Raw genomic sequence first — 13,635 nt, 5'->3', positions numbered from 1 at the left:
AATTACATTAATTTTACTCGCGTTAAAGAAATACGAGTAAAATAATTATGTGTCTGTTTTCATGTCCTCCACTTTACGTTCAATTCGATTAAATATTAATTGTTTTTTTATTTATTGTTAATTCTATTGTAAATTGTATCAAATTAAGTAATAATTTTTTCACAATAATAGACCTAATAATTAGTACACAAAATTACAACATCATCAATTTTCTGCCATAACTCGACTATTTCTTAACCGATTTTCAAAAATAAAATTTCATTTTGTTCAAAATATGAGGATTAATATTTTATGAAATAACATAAATTTTGATAAAACTAATATTTATGGAGATATAACGGATTGAAAAATAAACATGGCCACAATTTTGTAATTTGCGAAATTATTTATATCCTAATTTTTTGATAACTTTATAAATTTATTACCAAGACGCTTACCAAATACGGGGTTATCATAAAAGAATGGTGCGGTTTCAGTAATTCATAGGAAGATTGTAGGGAAATTTCTAGGTGTTTTATTGATATCACTGAAAGTCTCCAACCCAAAAGTTTGTTTATCAGCAGTTGTAACCACAACGCCAGTTCTTGTACTGTTGTTGCGGTGAGTTTAGTGAGTTACTATGTTCTCAGATAAAGACAAAGCAAAGTGTGTTTTATTGGTGGCTGAATTAAAATCCGTAATTTTAGTTCAACGTGCGTTTCGACGTGAATTCGGAAGAGATCCACCACACAAAAATAACATAACACGTTGGTTCAAACGATTCGAAGAAACTGGATCAGTTAAGAAACAGAAATCAACCGGCAGACCAAGTGTACCAGACGAAACGATTGAACTAATTATACGATCGGCAATTAGAAGTCCTGAAACCCGTCGAAGAGTCGAATTAGGTATTCCAAAATCAACAGTTCACAAAGTTTTAGATAAAAAACTGAAATTACACGCTTATAAAATCCTGATACTGCAGGAATTGAAACCCGATGGTGGTGTAAAACGTTACAATTTCGCTGTTGAAATGTCGGACAGAATAAGTGAAAACGAATCATTTTTAGATGATATAATTTTTACAGACGAAGCTACATTCCATGTGAATGGATGTGTTTAACAGACACAATTCACGAATATGGGGCTCTGAAAACCCACACGCAATTATTGAGAAACAACGCGATTCGCCTAAAGTTAATGTTTGGTGTGGTGTGATGAAAAATCGTGTAATAGAGCCTTTCTTCTTTGCCGAAAAAACGATTAATGGAGTTGTGTATCTTGACATGTTAACCGATTATTGCATTCCTCAGCCGGATGAACTCGAAATCATCACCTTCATTTCCAACAAGATAGTGCTCCCCCCCACTTCAATGCATTGGTCACGGACGCTTTGAACTAAAAATTTAGAGATCGATAGATAGGCCGGCAAGGACCCATACTTTCGCCGGCAAGGACTCTACTTTCGCCTCCAAGGAGTCCAGACCTGACACCTTGCGAGTTTTTCTTGTGGGGGTACATCAAAAGCGTTGTTTATACACAAAAAATTCGCGACCTAAACCACTTAAAAAACAGGATTAATGAAGCGATGACAACCATTAACGAAGAAATGTTAACTAATGTTTGGAGAGAAGTTGAGTATAGTTTGGACATTTGTCGAGCGACTAAGGACGCACATATTGAAATTTATTAATTATGTAAAAAAATGTTTGAGACGATAAATTTGAAAAATAAAAAACATAAACTGTAAGTAATTCTGTTTTAATTTAAACCATGTTCAAAACCGCACCATTCTTTTATGATAACCCTGTATAATGTGATTCGTTTATCCAAACTTAAGATATAAATTATTATGTAAAAATAACAAAATGGCGGACAGTGGGAGAATGAAGAGAAATTGGCATTTTTCCTAAAGATATTTTTTGTTTAGTTTTATAAATAGAATCCGAAAATTATAGCCAGCCCACTATTTTAGAAAGATTCTGTTATATATATATATATATATATATATATATATATATATATATAACAGAAAGATGTTATATATATATTTTAGAAAGATTATAACCAAAGATTATATAACCAAACCTAATTCTCCTATATAAGATAAAACTATTTCCTTTTTGTCCCCTTACTCTAACTAAACAGATTAATATAAAAGGGATGGTGCCACAAAACGGGAAAGATCCTTCTGGACACCTAATCTTTCATCTTTTACAAAACTCACTTCCGATTATAAATCATATAAATTAAGTATAATTAAGTTAAGTAATAAATATTAAATTGTACTATAAAACAATGTTAATATTGAGTTCTAGACTATGAATAGATAACCTTAGAGTACAATTATAATTAGTATTAGGATTATTCCATTAATTATTAATTTTGTAAAAGTGAAAGAAATAAAAGAAAGAATTTGAAATATATATATGTATACATAGCTCTCCCACGAAGAAACGGAGAAACATTCAGGCCATGTTTTACTGGTGATAATGAAAAAAGTCCATATAAACATATGTCTGGAAACGCATAGGAAACACGTCTGGAAACATAGGTTTGAAAATTTTCAAGTTACGGTTAACGAAAAATTACGTCCGGATTTCAGCTTTTTTAATAAAACGAAGCCCTACTATAATTTCTGCGACCCAAATTAAGCAGTAAAGTTGGTGGTTTATTATTTAATTTGAGCTGGGAAATAGGATAAAACATGGCTCAGAACTGCAATTCCAATAGTTTTAAAGATATCCGGTGTAAAACACAAAATTCTAAGTCTAAAAACAAGTTTTTAAGGTTTGCAATACAACAGCTTTGTTAAATGACTAATAAATGCGGTAGCTTTAGTAATAAAACTTGTAGAGAAATTAATTCTTAGAAAATTATTGTAAAAATGGCCATTAAATGTACATTAAAACTTTAAAAAATCGGTTTTTTATAGAAGCCAAACCGATGAAAAATAGACAGAAAATCGTATTATTATTTCTGTACTTAATAAACATATTTTAAAAAACGAGTACGCTAATTACAGAAAATAATTTTAAAAGAAATAAAAAATTTATAAAACTTCGTATATTCCATAATTTATACAGGTAAAACAAAATAATTGCACAAAAAAAAATTAAATTGAAATGTATGTTACTTTAGAAATATTTAAAAAAGTTATTTTATTGGTTAACAATACTAACAGCTGGTCAACAATATTTAAAACTGTGAATTTCATTTGAATCTGTTGTCATAAATTATCATACAAAGTGTAGTATTGTCATATCGTCGTGTAAAAATGCCGTTTCAGTTGTGTTATGAAGAATATGCCGGTGTAATTTTAGCCATTTATGGATTGAACACAATTCACACGATACTAAGGAAACTAATTTCTAACATAGATTTCACAATAATATTTACTGTGGCATTATTTACGACAAAATTTTTGGACCGTTTGTTTTCAATGAAAATCTTACAGGAGATTCATACGTTAATTTGTTGAAATATAATTCACCGGCTATTTTGAAGGATATATCTTTACAAATTAGATTGCAAATGATTTCCCAGCACGACGGTGCAATGCCACATTTTTCTTTAGTAGCTAGAAATCAGTTGAATGGTAATTTCTTAAATCGTATTGGACGCGTTAATTTGGGGGCCATATGAAAACTATAGTATCCCGACAAAAAGTCGGGTTGACAAAACAACCCGTTTTGTTGTCGAGATCGACAAAAAAACCGGTTGAGGACTCGTCAAGAGCCTTTGAAATTCCCTACTTCGTGGTCGCTCTGAAATCGCCTCCTTCAATAGCCCAAAAAAAAGAAATTGCAAGGGAATAAAACTGGATCGAACGGGAGGTGTTTTTAAGTTTACCCAGTAAATTTCGTGTAGTTTATCCCGTGTCCAAACGGCTGTGTAAGGCCTGGAATGGTCATGAAGGAGGATCACATTTCTGATTGGCTAACGGTGTCTTTTGTGAAAGGCGGCTTTCACTGGAGCTGCGGTGCAGGCATTAACCTTGCTCCCGAAAGCGGACCAGAGCAGAGAGAAATAGGGTATATTTTCAATAGAGCCTTCCTAAATTTCTGACTGTTTCTTGATTTTAAAGTAAATCAAGAAGACTTAGAATAAACTGAATCGTAAGAAAAAATTGCTATCAACACTTGTTTTGTTGATACGAGGATAGTATTTCTGGTGTTTAAAGACCCAATCGAGTAACGATCTTAGTGTTTAGTCTAACTGAAGCTAGATATAGGAAGACGTTTTGTATGAGACCTTCGGTGTTAAAGGCGCCGAGATCGCGCTTCCGCAAATAGGCTAATTTGATAGTTATAAATTATGGTAGGTGGTCGTGGTTTGAAGAGGCCATATAAATGCGATAGTAGATTGTGTAAGTACAGTGATGGAAACGTCTGCCGAAGCAGATTTGCATCGGTGGCATCCTGACAGAGGCGAAACAGATGACTGTGTTGTGTTATCAAGATAAGAGGGTCTAAAAGATGACCTCCGGTAAAGCCCGTCAGGACTAGGAACGGAAGGGGTGATGTGGCGAATGGGATCGTCACAAGGAGGTGTCTTCCCTTACGGGGAATTTTATTTATAAAATAAAAATGCTTATTTTTATAAAATATGCCTCTTATATATTTATTTCATACGACTATACTTGTGGAAAAATACGTAAAAGTAAATAAAGTACTATAAATTATTTATTATTTTTTTACTCGCCAATGATTCATCGATTCTCTTTCAAATACATAAATTTCTTTTTACAGATTAGTAGATGCGATTCATGCAATGACGTATGATTTAAGAGGAAATTGGGGTGGATTTGCCGATGTACACAGTCCTTTGTATAAAAGACCGCACGACCAGTGGGCCTATGAAACATTGAATGTGGTATGACTTTTTTTTTTAATTTTTAAATTAAATAATTAAATATCATAATACAGGTAATTAATTACGGTTAATTCTAGGAGTTTTTCTAATCGCACAAATCTTGGAGATTTCCAAGTCGAACCGGTTATTGAGTAGATTAGATTTACAGGAAACTTGAGTTTTGTTAGAATTTAATTAAGATTAGTAGACAAAATCTATAGTTTCTTAAAACTGAAATAATCAAAATCAACTCGTTAAATTCTATATTCCAATTCTGTATCTCGTTTAAATCGATCGATCGGAGAAGAGTTTAATAGAAGGTAATGCAGAAAACGTCATTTAAGTAAATGAACAAATTCGCACACTCTTGTGATCTACATTTAAAATGCGTGCTACGAATTTCAATAAAAAAGATGTATTTTAATGTTTTATTACACTAAATAAATAAATACTTACATTATTTTATATATTATACTTACATTATAATAAATAATAATTACATTAAATAAATAAAATAATAATAAATAATAAATGTTTTATTCCTATCGGTACATAATAATATATTATATAAAACGCATGAGAAACGGGTATACTGTTAAGGATAAATTAGTTAGCTTCCCCAGCATTTGCTTGGACAGATCAAAAGAAACAGTGGTAAAATCTTAATCACAGCAGAATCACAAAAAGCACAATTAATTATAAAATAAAAATAGATGTTACATACGCATTAAAGCCTTCAATCAGAAATATAATTTGTTTACATCAAAAATTAATTTAAATGTCAGGAAAAATTTTTTGAAAGTATATGTTTGGAGTGTCGCTTTATATTGTAGTGAAGCTTGGACAATCGGAGTATCTGAGAATAAAAGATTAGAAGCTTCTGAAATGTTGTGCTATAGGAGAATGTTAAAAATCAGATGGGTGGATAAAGTGACAAATGAAGAGGTATTGCGGCAAATAGATGAAGAAAGAAGCATTTGGAAAAATATAGTTAAAAGAAGAGACAGACTTATAGGCCACATACTAAGGCATCCTGGAATAGTCGCTTTAATATTGGAAGGACAGGTAGAAGGAAAAAATTTGTAGGCAGGCCACGTTTGGAATATGTAAAACAAATTGTTAGGGATGTAGGATGTAGAGGGTATACTGAAATGAAACGACTAGCACTAGATAGGAAATCTTGGAGAGCTGCATAAAACCAGTCAAATGACTGAAGACAAAAAAAAAACGTATTAACTTGCATATTAATTATTATTTAAAATACGAACAAACAAAAAAAGTGACAGTAAAACATAAACGTAAGAAATTCACAATTAAGAAGATGTTAGTGAAAACTATTTCCAACAGACGCACAAATTCAGAGTTTTTAAATCGTTAATCGGTATTAAATACAAATTTAAAGGTAAAGCAATATTATTTTTTACATTTATTTTAAATTACTAATCTCAAATGTTGAAAAAAGCGTGTTTATGACGTTTTCTACAAATCACGGTATGCAGCCTCCTAACTTAAATAATTTAACCGTGCGTTCAAAAAAACCCAAAAGTTCCAAGTCAGTGTCCCAAACTAGAAGAAGTAAATAAAATAAAATATCCTTCCCTCTGGATAGACCCTAAAATTATCGTACTGCGCACATTAGCAAAAGAATTAAACGCTTAATCCTCAAATTCCACCGAATTAGTAAACTAAAAAATAACAGTATCGCTACACTTATATATTTTGTGTACGCCTGATCGATATTGCGGTACGTAATACGTTCACGAAGGTGGGGCAAGAAACGTTCGCTTTAATAAAGCATATGCGCTTCAAAAACACTTAATAAAATCAGCCTTAAATAGGCCCTACATCTTGATCCCGAAGGGGTAGACATCCCTACCCGACGGAAGGATGAGTCCAACACGCAACCCTGTCGAACGCTAAACACCTAAACCAAAATTCATAAGTAAAATCTTGAACAAAAACGAACTAAACCGTCCCGTAAAACATTACTAACGATAAACTAACCGAAAAAACCGTTAATTACAAAAACGCTAACTCGCAGCTCAACCGAAAACTTTCTTTTATGAGGGCATCAGGAAGCATGTGCAACGATGAACCAAGTGCGTTGAAATGCAAGGGAACTACGTTGAAAAACGATGTACATGTAAGTTTCCTATTTGTATTGCAATAAAATTTATAACTACATTGCGGATAATAATTGACTTACCCTCGTAGTTAGAGATTTTTTAATTTTTTGTACACAATTTTTGAGTTACTTTATTCTTTTTGTAAACTGTTTTTCTTTGATATTTTTGCAATTATTATTTCAGAACGATGGTATCCAATTATGGGTCGATTACGGATGTCCGCCTAATAAAATGGTTATCGGTGTGCCGTTTTATGGACGTACATTTACTCTTAGTGCCGGTAATAATAATTACAATCTCGGTACATATATTAACAAAGAAGCTGGCGGTGGAGTTCCTGGAAATTATACTAAAGCAAAAGGCTTCCTTGCGTATTATGAAGTAAGTAATCCGATTACAATTTTTATATATTTTTTTAAAAATAAAATTTATTTTAAATTTTTTCACATTTCTTCCAAGATTTAAAAAAACATAATAAATTATTATCTATTTACGAAATCGTTTGTTGAAATGAGAACGAGTTAAAGATACAGAAAAGAATGTAATAACAACGTGATCAATGTTTACTGTTAGTTAAAAAGTGGAAAATTAAAATATAACGAAAAAACAAGTAAGAGGAGTCAATAGTGTTCATTTTTGTTAAATATGAGTTAAGAGAAAATACTAACAGTAATACGGATTCATGCAAAATAAAACTGAAATATAATAATAAATGAAATACAATTTTCTGTGTTTTTATTACTTCTTTTCCATATCAAAAGGTTTTAAAAAATATTTTTAAAGATCTAACTGAATTAATACGTAATATATGCATTGTGTTCAAAAAGTTCCGAAACCTTGGGGAAGAACTTTTCCTTCTTTTGTTGTAGGACTAATTGAGGAAAATTAACGTAAAACAGGTTACACTAGGCATCAGAGAATATTCATTGTTACCCGATACATTAGATGTGTCGGTTATGCTCGGAACCAGAATGCCTTCACAAAAAATTACGGGGTGGAGTCACCAATCAAGTCCTCCATCAAGGGACTGTACGACGAGTTCCAAGAGACAGGGAATGCGGCAGATGCGGCCAAAAACGGTCGACCGAAAGCGCTAACACCAGAAAAGTTGATCGACGTGCAAGTCGTATATTCTGTTAGTCCCACGAAGTCGTGTTACGCCTATTTAGCCGGTCCGGTCTCTTCGTCAGTAGTGCCTACACGACATCGCGCAATAGTTTAAAGATCCATCCTCACAGAATTCGTGTCGTTTACGAGTTATTATCTAAAGACACTGGAAAACGTGTAGCTTTCTGTAGCGATTCACGTCATCAGCAACGCCAGACGGGAAAGAACTCGACGATCGATTTCGGTCTAACGAGCACGGTTTCACCTGGATGGATACACAGAATTTACGCATTTAGTGTATGGAAAATCGCACATCGGCTGCACGGACAAGATGTGGGAGTTTGATGTGCGATGTCGTGTAGGCGAATCCTATTCTTTCACGGCCCGGTGAACAGTGAGCGATACATATAGATGGTGCCACGAATAATAAACAATATACCTGAAGACCGGCTAGAGTACACGCGGTTTTAGCAGGACGATGACTTTCTTGGATCGGTGTTTTCACGGAAAAGTGATTTCGAAGGGGTTATGCCACCCTCGGTCTCTTGATTTATCCCATCCTGACGTTTTCTTGTGGTGATACCTTTTGAATGACGCTTACAAAACTCAATCTCACGCTATTCCCGAAACGCAAAGCGAAATCGAACGACGTGTCGCTTTAATTCCTCAACAAACATGAAAAAATGAGTTTAAGAGCGTGCAACGTCGTATTCGATTATGTGAATCGCAGAACGGAGATCGATTTCAACATAAGGTTGTGTATGCACATAAGGTGGGCTCATTTTCCCGTAAGGTTGGGTCACTTTTTGAACACTGTGTATTTCGGTTTTTAGTAAGAAAATTTTCAATTACTTATAATTTCTTGGTGTCGTTAACACTGCTTTATATGATGGTTTCAACCGATATTATTGTTCGGCTATATTTTTAGTTAGAATGACATATATTTAAGAAGTGATAAAAAAAAGGTATTTAATTCAAACTTTAATTCGTTTTTTATGACGGTGAAATAAAAAAAAATTATCTGTTTATCAATCATTTCTGTACGTTATGAGCAATGTATATACATTAAAATTTATAATAAAAAAATATATTACAAATTAAACTTACAACTAATGAAACTCTCTGACCTCGATAATGGAACGGTAGAGACAGCCTTTCATCTGGAAGGTTCAAGGTTCGAATAATTGTTCACTGTACAATAAAACTTTGATATTTCTATGCACAAACTTAGATAATTTTTTTTCTACCCCGGACCCGCAGTTAAGCATAGAACAGCGTAGGGAGTGTCCTTTCTACTCTTAACAGCCTTTTCCATCTACCGGCAGTATGTCCGGCATGGCAGGTTGGGTAGTAAGCCATTACTATTAGCAACCCGTTAGCGTATCCCGCTTGCTGTGCAGTTTTTTTAGCAGTGTTCCTATATGAGGCTATCCAGCTTCCAGTTGTCATTATAAAAAAAACTACCATAAGGGTCCCCGATACCTCAACAAGAACGGCCCACCTCGACGAACCGTCCTCTCTAGATCGAGTCTGCCCTCTCCAACTAAACACACGCACGGTTACATACGATCGAGGTCCCAACCGTCACGGGATTTTGTCTTCAAAATTCCAGTAGCTAGCTCATCCAAATTTCTCCAGGCTTGCCCACTGTAAAGCATATAACTCATAGTCCTCTCTGGGGTAAGCCAGGTCAAACCCAGCTCCTGTCGAACACCGTCCCACCTACAACAGTGGTATATAGTGTGCTCCGGTGTGTCCTGGGATTCGCAATATCTACAACAGAGGTAACGCGTTTACCAACCAGGCACAGGTACCCCTCAAACTCCCCATGCCCGGTTAGCAGCTGGGAGAGGTAGAATCCCACCTCCCCAAAGCCACGCTGAACAATGCTATGCATAATGCGTCTTGTCCATTCTCCCGTAGGAGAAACATTCCAGACTTCTTGCAATTCTCTCAAAAGGATTTGTGTAGCCTCAACTTTAGGCATTTCGTTATATACCCGTACAGCATTTGAGCCCTTGGCAGAACAGGAGGGATGCCTGAAACCATTTCAACTGTATTACGGGAAACATTCCTGTATGCCGCAATAATTTTCATGACAATTCGCCGCTGAATAGACGACATCTTATCAACGTTCCTTTTACAGGTAAATGTATCCATCCAGGCAGGGGCCGCATAGAAAATTATGGATAAAGCCACCTGCAGAATAAATCGCCTGTTGGACGCCCGGGGTCCTTTGTGGCTTCCTATAAGTTGACCTAACTTGGTAACAATACTCTCGGTACGCTCGGATGTTCACATCCGATGTGGGTTGAAGAACCACATCGGATCGAGATTCTTCTCGATCCACATGCCGAGGTATTTAGTGCACGTGTTAACCTCAACATCTTCAATAAGATAAATAAATTTGTGAGATCGTTTGAAGTTTTCGGAATATCCAAAAAGCAATCGAATAAAATGTGTTTAAAACCCCTAAAATTAGTAAACCTGACCCATACGGAATCGAGTGTACTACCCGATCGCATTTTTTTTTTTTTTTTTTTGGTTTTTTAAGTTTAAGAACCGTGAACCATTTAAATCGTGGAATAGCGAGTATCATGAAACTCAGAATGGATTACCTTAAAAATTAAAGAATTTTTTTTGTCATTCCCTTCTGAGACTGAAAAGGGTTATATACAAATCTACAGAAAATATAGAACCTTGAAATGCAACTCTCAGTATCTCTACCTATCTAAGAACTGAATTCCAAGATTTTCCTGTAACCACCCATAAAAGGATGGAGTTGGATTACGGGTGTATTTCAAAACCACCGTCATATATACATTTTATATTTACTTTGTGATTCGATTTAACTAAACTAGAATTCAATTCTGAAACAAACTCCAACAACATGTAAAAGAATGTTGAGGTTCCCTATACGCATCCCTAAAAAGGATCGTTGTTGGTATATTTTGAAAAGGAACAGATGCTTATTATAGTAATCGATAATTTTATTTTTTCTTCAAAGGAATATTAAACTTATTAAGGGACTAAAAGCCTTCAGTTTTAATGTATTAACGGTTAAGAAAAAATCAACTGATGAATCAAAAAAAAAACCCAACTACTGCTCTGAAAATTCAGTTCATTCATTTATTTAATCGTTACAGATTTGTACAGCATTACAAGAAGAAGATAGTGGTTGGACACAAAAATGGGACGATCACGGAATGTGTCCGTACGCTTACAAAGGTAAGTTTTAATTAAATCTTTTCTCTTTCTTAAAAAAAAAATATATATAAAAAATAAACATCGATTGAATCGCATTTTAAAAGTTCTTTCTATTTTGAAAGGAGAAGTTTTGCGTCATTAGGTTAATTATTTCAAGTTTAAGTAGCATCAAAATTGTTATTCGTGTAAAATTTCCAATTTTCAAAAAAAAAACAAGAAAATGAATATTTAAAAGATGTAAACTAAATAAACCTTAATTCTTTGCACGCTCGTTAACAAATACTGAAACGTACACGCAAATAACTTATTTCTTTTCCTGTTTAGCCTACAGTAATCGCGTTTGTTTATGCAACTGTTGTTTTGGGACCCATCTTGCACAGACTTTATGAAACACAAGTCTGTTGTGGATGATTACGTAGGCAGAACCGTGACTAATTTGCAGACGATGTGCCACTTCATCAATAGTTACTCGTCTGTCTAAGAAATCCATGTCACGGGCACGTCAATGTTTTCCTTATTTGTGGCGGTAAACGGTCGTCCGGCTCCTTCGTCATGCGTAACACTTGTGCGACCATTTTTGAATTTTTCAAAAGGTTATCTGATAACCTTTCATATAATACTTTAGAGTACGAATGAGGATGATATGTATGAGTGTAAATGAATTGTAGTCTTGTACAGTCTCACTTCGGCCATTCCTGAAATATGTGGTTAATTGAAATCCAACCATCAAAGAACACCGGTATCCACCATCTAGTATTCAAACCCGTGTAAAAATAACTATCTTTACTAGGACTTGAACGCTGGAACTCTCGACTTCCAAATCAGCTGATTTGGGAAGACGCATTCACCATTACACCAACCTGGTTGGGGTACATTCAAATAACTGCTGTTTCAATTTACCACTATAAAATCCTTTTATTTTATTTTGTACACGTTTTATTAATCTACATTTTTTTTTTATACGAGGGTAAGTCAATTATTATCCGCAATTTAGTTATATTTTTGTTTATGTTGGTAGTACTGTCGTGTTGCGTAGATGACACATGCGTGGTTTAATTGTTGTTATGTCTCTGCAGGTTTGGTTGCTAGGTTAGTTCCATTATCGCTGCCCTGCCGTTAACATGGCTGCTCCGTTTTCTGTTTGCAGCAAAGAAGTGCAACGTTCAGCGATCCGTTTTTTGTAGTCGGAAGGTGTATCAGGAGCCGAAATTCGTCGAAGACTTTCGGTACAGTGTGTTGCCGCAACAGTGTATCTACGAATGGATTGAACAATTTAAAAACGGCACAAGTGTTACGCACGACGAAGGAGCCGGACGACAGTTTACCGCCACAAATGAGGAAAAAATTGAGCGTGCACGTGTCATGGATTTCTTAGACAGACGAGTAACAATCGATGAAGCGGCACATCGTCTGCAAATTAGTCACGGTTCTGCCTACGAAATCATCCACAACAGAATTGGGTTTCATAAAGTCTGTGCAAGACGGGTCCCAAAACAACTCACACAGTTGCATAAACAAACGCGATTGGACATCTGCCAAAAACATTTCGATCGCTATGGTAATCTTCTTAGACAGAATCATCACAGGTGACAAAACACGGATCCATCATTACGCCCCGGAGAGTAAACGGCAGAGTATGTAATGGAAACATCCAAATTCGCCCTGCAACAAAAAGTTCATGACCCAACCGTCCGAAGGAAAACTGATGTTTACGGTTTTTTGGGACTCACAAGGCCCAGTATTGGAACATTATGAGGAGAGGGGCACAACAATAAACAGTGCGCGTTACATTGAGATGCTTACTGCCAAGCTGAAGCCTGCAATTCGAAGCAAACGCCGAGGACTGCTGTCGAAAGGTGTTGCGTTGTTGCACGACAATTCCAGACCACATACTGTTGTCCACACTGCTGAAACGCTCCAGAAACTCGAATTTGAAGTACCGGCTCATCCTCAGTATTGTCCTAATCTTGCCCCTTCTGACTACCACTTGTTTGGTCTACTCAAAGAGGTATTAAGGGGCCGTCGATTTACCTCGAACGAAACAGTGAAAGAAGCGGTGCATTCCTGGCTCGCAGCTCAACCGGAAACCTTCTTTTCAGGAAGCTTTTGCAACGATGGACCAAGTGTGTTGAAATGCATGGGGGCTATGGTGAAAAATTATGTATATGTAGGTTTCCTATTTGTATTGCAATAAAATATATAAGTACACTGCGGATAATAATTGACTTACCCTCGTAGTTGTATAATTATTATTTTCTATAACAACCATTTCTTATTAATTTTATACTTTGTAACGATGCTCTCATGTTGACAATTTCGCTTGATTTTTCTAAGAAACCACTGAACCGCTTCCAGTTATCTA

General features: G+C 35.1%; 1 protein-coding gene across 2 annotated transcripts in view; it reads left to right on the top strand.

Annotated features, from left to right (window-relative positions):
• Cht5 (Chitinase 5) overlaps window positions 1-13,635 on the top strand; it is an 80,687-nt gene that overhangs the window by 51,126 nt on the left and 15,926 nt on the right. For both annotated transcript variants that reach the window (XM_075378114.1, XM_075378113.1), the window contains exons 6-8: window positions 4,731-4,854; window positions 7,143-7,340; window positions 11,213-11,294. In XM_075378114.1, coding sequence (XP_075234229.1) covers window positions 4,731-4,854; window positions 7,143-7,340; window positions 11,213-11,294 — 404 coding nt within the window. The remainder of the gene's footprint in view (window positions 1-4,730; window positions 4,855-7,142; window positions 7,341-11,212; window positions 11,295-13,635) is intronic.

Source organism: Lycorma delicatula, chromosome 11 (assembly GCF_047948215.1).
Source record: "Lycorma delicatula isolate Av1 chromosome 11, ASM4794821v1, whole genome shotgun sequence".
Lineage (NCBI taxonomy): Eukaryota > Metazoa > Arthropoda > Insecta > Hemiptera > Fulgoridae > Lycorma > Lycorma delicatula.
Note: the sequence above shows the minus strand (reverse complement) of the source record. Positions and strands in the feature narration are given on the sequence as shown.